The sequence below is a fragment of the Nothobranchius furzeri genome, unplaced genomic scaffold (assembly GCF_043380555.1).
Source record: "Nothobranchius furzeri strain GRZ-AD unplaced genomic scaffold, NfurGRZ-RIMD1 Scf029, whole genome shotgun sequence".
Classification (NCBI taxonomy): Eukaryota; Metazoa; Chordata; class Actinopteri; order Cyprinodontiformes; family Nothobranchiidae; genus Nothobranchius; species Nothobranchius furzeri.
Window position 1 is genome coordinate 1 of NW_027223046.1, and position 8,338 is coordinate 8,338.

The 8,338-nt window shown below is 43.0% G+C and overlaps 1 protein-coding gene across 2 annotated transcripts; it reads left to right on the forward strand.

Moving 5' to 3' along the window:
* Positions 1 to 65: 65 nt before the first annotated feature.
* On the forward strand, positions 66 to 7,839 carry LOC139064425 (zinc finger protein 628-like). Of its 2 annotated transcripts, XR_011517487.1 has the most exons (4): positions 68 to 2,582; positions 3,315 to 3,486; positions 6,238 to 6,665; positions 7,095 to 7,839. XR_011517487.1 is itself a non-coding variant. In XM_070547769.1 (3 exons), the coding sequence occupies exons 2-3, from the start codon at positions 3,435 to 3,437 to the stop codon at positions 6,561 to 6,563; spliced, it is 378 nt and encodes a 125-aa protein (XP_070403870.1). In that variant the 5' UTR covers positions 66 to 2,582; positions 3,315 to 3,434; the 3' UTR covers positions 6,564 to 7,839. The 2 variants fall into 2 exon arrangements, 1 of the variants encoding a protein (XP_070403870.1); XM_070547769.1 differs by having other exon boundaries at positions 66 to 2,582; positions 6,238 to 7,839.
* Positions 7,840 to 8,338: the final 499 nt, after the last annotated feature.

The window sequence follows — 8,338 nt, forward strand, 5'->3', positions numbered from 1 at the left end:
TTGTCTCCTATCTGCTCCTCCAGTGACAGCATGAGGGTTACATGAGGGTCACACAGGACAGGTTAGTTAGCTGGTTAGTGAAAGAGATCCATCAGCTGGGTAATTTAATCCTAATCCAGCCCACAGCCTTCTGCTAGTGTTATCAGAAAGAATAAAACACATATCTTAAATATTATTGGAAGTGTAGAATTTGTTTTATGTTTTATTATTTTCTGCATCAAACAGAACTTGTTTCATTCTCCAACATTTCAGAAATGAACCACTGGGTCCAAATGAAATTAAGTCAAACATTTCATTTGGTGTTATTTCTGACACCCTTCAACTGTGGCATAAATATTTGACTCTAGAGCTGCTCAGAGACATTAAACACTCATATGAACCCATTATGTATTTTATTATTACATTATGTGTCCTGTAGGTTTTCAGTACTTTTTTAGATTTTGTGAGTTTTTGCAAAGCGTGTTTTTCTCAGCCTGAGGCGTGGTGTTGAACGAGGAAACAGATGTTTTACTTTGTTAAATCTTCTTAAATGTTTAAAATGTTTTGTCCTAACCTGTTGTGAATGGAGAGCTTTTGAGGGGTGGCAGGTTGTGTCAATTACGTTTTAGATAAAAAAAAAAGCAATTATCTGACATCTTCTATTTATCGATGAAAACAAATCAATATGAAATAATCGTGATGCATCGTGATGCATCGGGATATCGAATCGAATTGAATCGTTGACCCAATAATCGTAATCGAATCGGGAGACAAGTGAAGATTCACACCTCTAATTGATCATGTGCCTTGCCTACTTGTACAGGGGAGATCTCTGTTTGGCTGACTGGTTAGCGCACGTGACTTACACCTGGGAGTCTGGGGATCGAATCCTGATTGGACCATTTTTTTATATCGGCCACAGATCTCTCTGAAGAATTCACAGCATTGACAGCTTCAGCAACGCTGTGCCACTCGGTGGATTTTCTCTTATTTGTTTTGCAAAAGCACTTCCTTTCATTTCTCCACCTCACCCACAGGTACCTCAACTTCTGCTTCTGTGAAATTGCGCTTCCTTGATCTGCCTTGATCTACGGTCGCCATGTCATTGGCAGAGCGCTGCAACAGCCGGCTTATGTATATGGATGAGATCCACAAGTCACTTTGCATTGACTATTTATGGCAGTAAGTGGGCGTGGCGAGGGCAGGATGTGACTAAAATACAGCTGAGAAACATTCTCGTTAGTCTCTGATTTATGAAGCGGAGATTGCGTGCAGCTGTGCGTACTCCATGTTTGATAGAACACAAACCTGCTTGGCGTAAGTACATTGTTTTTGCTGAGCTTAAGTACGGTTTTAGTAAGGATTCTACGCAATGTTTGATAAATGAGACCCCTGGTTTTTGCACAGGATCAGTTAGAGGTGGAAGATATATGGAATAAACTCAATGTATCCTAAGTTTTTTCACCTGCTATTGTTAAAATGGCTCTATCGTAACCATTAGATCACAACATGCCCTATAGGTTATAAATTGTAAGTCACTTTGGATAAAAGCTTCTGCTAAATAAATAAACATAAACATCAGTATACGTATACAAACTGTCACAGAATAATTCAACCTCTCTTTTTTTTCTCACACACACACTCTGCAAATGCATCACTACTCCCCTCCATCAAAGTAAGAAGTATGGGCATAGCCCATCAATTGTTCCACGGGAGGCAGGTTGAAGCCAAAAGTGGGAGGTTCCCATCACAGATTTTTTTTTTCACTGTGTCACACGTCTTGTCACGCCCAGACAGTTCGAAAATGGGGAAAGAGGTGGAGCTAAGGGTGGGACAGGGTTGGAACAAAGAAACCAATGTAGCTACTAGCTAACTTAGCTAACCCAAGAAGCTAAGAAGGGCTCTGGGGACCGGAGTTGCCCACTCGCATGGCAGACTGACTCCAGTGCGATGCTGTTGTCATGCTGATCGCCTGTGGAGATCTAATGTGGACTGGGACTCTTAAGTTACAAGCAGAGCCTGAGACCACTGCGATCGTAGCCGGGTGCCATGGCCTTTTACATCACCTCATGCTCCTCGCATCGCAGCAGTCCGCGTGCCCGGGCAGAAGATGGGAGAAGCTGGGCACCCATTCAAGCTTCTTATCCAGCCAGCAGCCCCACTAACATGTTTGACCAAGCAGTGAAATGACACAGCCCCCATTCCCATTCAACCAGTGAAATAAATACAGAAATATAAATGTACTTCTCAACTCTGAGTTCATGACTCTTAGAGAAACCAGTGAATATAGAAATGACATGCCGTAGAACGTTTTAGTGTGAGTTTGATTATATGGTGTAATAGCTTTCCATATACGTTCTGTGATATTGGAGGGCTTTTCTCAGTACACGGCCTTAGTATCCGACTGATGCTGGTATTGGGACATCTCTAGCTTGGCTTTTGGTCACATGTAGTCTAGCTCTAAACGATGCCAGTCTAACCAGCATAAAGATTGTTTAGATACTTTCAGGACCGACTTGGAGCTGTTCTTTGTTTCCAGGCCGGATCACCTGAACAGTCATGTCCGACAGGTGCACTCCACAGAGAGACCGTTCAAGTGCACGGTAATGTCCTCATGTGTTTGACTCCTTTTGTAACATTTCCTCTCTTCCATCGACACCTAAACCATATTCTGATACCATTTGTTTTATGTGTCTTTTTTGGGGTAATTATTTCTCTAGATTTGACGAAAGCAGATCACTGGAGTATTTTAGCTCTAAAAGTTAAACTTGAATGAAAATCTTTATCATTTAAAGGCTTACTGAACAACTTTTTCATATTTTAAAATAATTTTCTGAAGCCAGTGTGTGCTAAAACTATCCGTTACAGGGTTAATGAAATGTCACTCAGACCCCTCCTCCACGTGGCTAGAATACCGGACTTGCAACTTCAGAGTTGGGGGGCCGTTACCTGTTATGTTCCAGTCTGGCTCCAGCAAAATTCCTGCATGTTTTAGGTCACCAGCACAGCTGATTTGTTTGATTTAGTGATGAACCACTCCTGTAGACGCTAATGAAGGCTGGGAGACATATCAGCTTTTAGATTAAGGTGTTACAAAGACAAACTCACAGCAAGGAGATAAGTTTCACTTTTGCTTTCACAACAGTGAATTAATAATGGACTCTAGGGGGTGCTAGAAGCAAGCTAAAGCTGCATACTTTCCCTTTTAAGATAGTTTGTTTTACATGTGTTAAAATTTCATGTACCATTACAGAAAATTGAATTAATATTTGTACAAATATGACTTTGTACTTAGTGTTTTGTCTTGAAGGCACCTGTCACCTTGTGTTTTGCAGACATGCACATCAGCGTTTGCCACACGGGACCGTCTTCGTGCTCACCTTATCCGTCACGAGGAGAAGGTGCCGTGTCACATCTGTGGGAAGCTGTTGTCTGCAGCATACATCACCGACCACATGAGGGTCCACAACCAGTCCCAGCACCACGCCTGCCATCTCTGCAACCGCAGTAAGACTAAGCTGCATCTGAGGACAGGCAGGCAGTCTGTCACAGCATTTCGTCATGTTTCTTAAATTTAATCTATGAAAAGAAACCCCAAACGATGCACAGTTTGAAAAACAGACAATAGGATGTTTTTCCTAAAATAATGATCTGAAAATGAAGAATTGGTGGATGATTCAGATTCTTTTCAGCTGCTGGAGAAAGTTAGCCTGACAAGCCAGACTAAATAAATATACTATTAAGTCTTGCAACCCTCCATTGACTGTTCTCTGTTGTGGGGCGGGTTCTACCATTGTCATTCAGACGATCTCGTCATGCTACTGGACAACAAAGGTGATATATTCACCGCAACTGATGTCGGTAAACGAGACAGTCCGCTCTTTAAGAAGGCAAAAATACATAATTTTTCTAAATAAAGTACTTAAATACATCTATCTGCTCCTGATTCTAATAAAGCCCAAGTCCAAATAGTCCAAATTGATATAAAAGCTGTTTAAAACGAGCTGTCGCCATCTTGTTCCACTCTGTTGCATCATCCTGCCTATCAGACGAATAGAGGGCCCTGATTGGCCCACAAAGCGGACAGAGCGCTGTGATTGGCATTGTGGACCTATCACAGCGCTCTCTCCGTTTGAAACCTCTATAGCAGTGGTTCCCAAACTTATTTAGCCGCGCACCCCCTTCTATGTCCCGACCATGTTGACGCACCCCCCAGCCCCACATCAGGGCATGGCTATATATATATATATATATATATATATATATATATATATATATATATATATATATACATATATCAGATGTCACGCTAAACCAGGGGTCGGCAACCTGTTCCCATCAAAGAGCCATTATTACCCGTTTCCCACAGTAAAGAAAACACCGCAGCAGCCGCGGCGTTGTGGGCGGGGCCTACCCTCAGACAGCAGAGAGCTGCTTTAACCAATCACAATAGGTGACAGCAGCCAGTACCGGTCGCTCGTGTACGTCAAAGTAATCTTTCATAAGAAGATAATCAATAAAACGATTTATATAAAGTGGATCCAGAAGTTGTAGCCCGTCTCTGCCTACAATATTTTGATATTTTTCACCCTGTTGGTGGTTTTACTGAGCAGGTGCCACTTTTGTCATATGTTTCTTTTTAAAACATGTTTAGACTGTTCAGAATACAAATCCAGGCTCTGTCACGTTTGCTTGTTGTAATTAAACTTTGTAGGTGGGGAAGGTCAGAAAAGGATCCGATCAATTTGTTTTTCCCTCATTTAGAGCGACGGAGATAACGGCGCAGTGCGCCTGGCTCCGGTGTTAATCAAGTTAAATTATATCTCTTTGCAACAATTTTCACAAGAAAACAGAACAGTTAAAACCAGATAGTTCCCGTATTTAACCGTTTATTTTGACGGAGAAAGAATAGAAAGAATTACCCCGACGCATGCAGACGAACTGACACTTTATTCTACGCACATCGCAGATGTAGCTAAATCACTCAAGAAATGATTTCCTTCTGAACATCTGAGCTGGACACTGCTCAGCGCAGCTCGCTGTCAGCGCGTACATGAGGTGCACAGCGAGCTGAAGATGTGGAGAGGGGCTTGGAGCGCATCGCAGAACCAGAGCGCATGCAGGAAGATTCCTTCCACTGAAGTGAGAGTTTTCCAAACCCTGTCTCTCAGAGCTCAGAGAGACTTGGCACTTAGAAAATGTTCCCTGATGATGAAACTTTGGCTGAATTGTGCTTGTTCCTGTCTCCAATGTGGCATCTGAGGAGAAGCCCAGAATCTCACATCGTCTTCAGCTCAGACAGCGCCTATGATTACGCACAAGCGTGACCCGTCAACCCGGTCTCACAGTAAGACCGGGTTGGAACTGTTCAGGTTTAAGCAGACAATCTTTACATTTAGAATTAGCATATAGATGTAAAATTAATGCAGTAAAATATAAAGCATTTTATTTAAACATCCATTCATTATTTTACAAGCACAGAGAGCCGCATCAGATGGATGGAAGAGCCGCAGGCGGCTCCAGAGCCGCGGATTGCCGACCCCTGAGCTAGGGCATGTGCAGAGGACACACACACACACACACACACACACACACACACACACACACACACACACACACACACACACACACACACACACACACACACACACACACACACACACACACACACACACACACACACACACACACACACAAGCAAAATATACTTGTTTTCAATTACGTTTATTGGGCCCACTTACATTTTCTTAGGTCCACTCACAAATGAGTTTCTGGCTACGCTAATGGTGACTTTTGACAGACTTCTCTGAGCTCCGCAGCCATTACACTTTTCACCTCGCGCACCCCCAGGGGTGCGCACACCACACTTTGGGAATCCCTGCTCTATAGAGAGCTGCGATTGGAATGCTGCTAGGGGCCGCGGAGGTTCCAGTGGAGCGTTTCTAGACCAAACTTTGCAAAGCAAGGATTTTTTCTAGTTCGCTAGGTTAGGAGAAAGCGTTTTAGGCTTCACTCTTCTACGTTTTGCTCTTGTTTTAAAGTTGAAGACCGCTTGAACAATCTAAGATTTTTATATTTGTTAATTCTTGATCCAGAAAGTTGTTTTATTAGTTATTTTTACCATAATTAATTTTCAGTGTTCTATGTAGAGGATGTGTATCGGCAGGGTGCAGAAAATTAGTTCCAAAATGGCATTTTATTATTTTAGAAACGTTCAGAGCCTGTAATCACATTCCACCAATTGTGTGTGTGTTCCAGGTTTCACCACCCTCACCTACCTGCGCGTTCACGCTCAGAAGCACCACGGTCAGGAGTGGAAGGAGAGCGGCGGGGCACGGGGGGGCTTCGGTGGGACAGGGGCTGGTGGCGTGCTGCTCTGTCAGCTCTGTGGCGTCCAGTGCAAGACAGCCACACAGCTCCAGGGTCACATGGGCACCCACGCCCAGCAGGGTGACCCCACCCCTGATCAGACAAGTGCTGGACCTGTTGGCACAACCAGCGTGGCCATCACCGTGTCTAGCCCGAGCACAGTGGGACTGCTGGTTACTGACTGCTCCAGTATCGCCCCCCAGGCCCACAGCTAGCATGCTGACAGGGTGGTAGGGAGGGGGTGGGATGGGTGGGGTAGGGTGGATTAGGGGAGGAATCGGTGAGCAGGAGGACCGAAGACGGCGCAGTTGGGACAGGTGTGTTTAAAAAAAAAAGTTTTAATGTCAGTCGATCATCCTTACCTGGATTTATTCATGAGTTAAAACTATCAGCAGATATGATAACGAGACATTTCATAATCAAAAACTTTCATTTTATAAAATTTTCTTTTTACCCTAACTTGTGGAAAACCCGGAAGCTTTCAAGAACCCAACTTTCCTAAATCCGAACAGAATTTAATCTAATTACAGCTTAATTTCAGAAGCTTGGTATGTTTTTATTAGCTACTGACCAGCCTCACCTGTTTGAGCCCAGATCTTCTTACAACACTGTTGCGTATTTTAGCCTAATTTAAGTTTGTTTTTTTAAATACATTTTTCACATTTTAGAGGTTCCTGTTTGTAGTTAAAGCACTAATGCGACAATAGTATTAGAAAAACTACGTTTAAAAACTTTCTGTTTTCCAGATATTTTTTCCAAATGAGAACTCGGATCAGGGAGGAAGGTTGATCGCTTCATGAAGACCGAGCTCTCTCTGAACTTTTCTGTCATTGTTTTGCTGGGAAAGGAGCACTGAAAAACTGGTCTGCCTACTATTCTGAGAGACTTACAGACTGATGAGACAGGAGAGCGGACAATAAGGAAACATATTTGTCGTTTAACAAATTATAAATCTAGTATTTTTATGGCTTTGAAATTAGCTGCCTTCATTTCATTGTTTCAATTTTCATCTAACCTGCACAACCTCTTGTGGTTTTATAAATCCCTCACTGTTTTTAAACCATTTATATTCCATGAAACCATTGTTTGTTTGTACTAAGGAAATAATTCTGATTTATTCTTTGAATTTATGGCAAACTGATCTCCAATTTGCCTGTTGTCAGATCTTTCGGAGCAGGAAAGCCTCCCAGGATGTGGGAGCAGGTTACTGATGGGCCTGCGTGTATATACACACTTTTATACATCTGACAAAGACAAACTATTATTGTTTGTGTATATTCTTCCTGAACATCGAATGTGCATAACTTCTCTGCTTCAGTGATTTTTGTTCTTACTCTAAATGCTGATTTGTAAGTCTTTAAATGATTGATTACCATGTAATTTGTTGCTACCTTGGTGATTCATTTTCTGTGGCTGTGCATATTGATTGTAACTGATGCATAGTGCATAGCGCCTCGTTAAAGTTACTGTATTAAAAAACAGTAAAATGCATGTGTGAGTTTCAGTAGAGATGACCCTTGAATGTGTCTGTTTATGAGAAAGGTACAAGACCCCAGGCTAACCTTAACCCATTCACAGCCATAATGCTTGTTTTATCTTCCAGTGAGGACGCAGAGACTGGGGACTTTGGGTTGGACTCTTCATTCTCTGGTGCTGAGGTCACTGGGGTGGTCAAAAACCTCCTTGGTTCCAAGTCCAGACTTCCTTAAGGCTCTGGATGTTGTGGGGCTTTGTTGATTGACGCTACTCTGCAATGTGATGCGGAAATGGGAGGTAGTTCCACTGGACGGGCAGACTGGGGTGGTGGTCCCTCTATGTGAGAGGGGAGACCACAGGGTGTGTTCCAACTACAGGGGGATCACACTCCTGAGCCTCCCTGGTAAAGTCTACACAAGGGTTCTGGAGAGGGTCTGTCGGATAATCGAACATCGAATTCAGGAGGAACAATGTGGTTTTTGTCCAGGCTGTGGAGCACCACATCGGCACTAAA

Coding starts and splice junctions, on each gene's coding strand:
- LOC139064425 (XM_070547769.1), top strand. CDS start 3,435: ATGAGGGTCCACAACCAGTCCCAGCACCACGCCTGCCATCTCTGCAAC. Junction 3,487..6,237: donor CTGCCATCTCTGCAACCGCA/GTAAGACTAAGC, acceptor TGTGTGTTCCAG/GTTTCACCACCCTCACCTAC.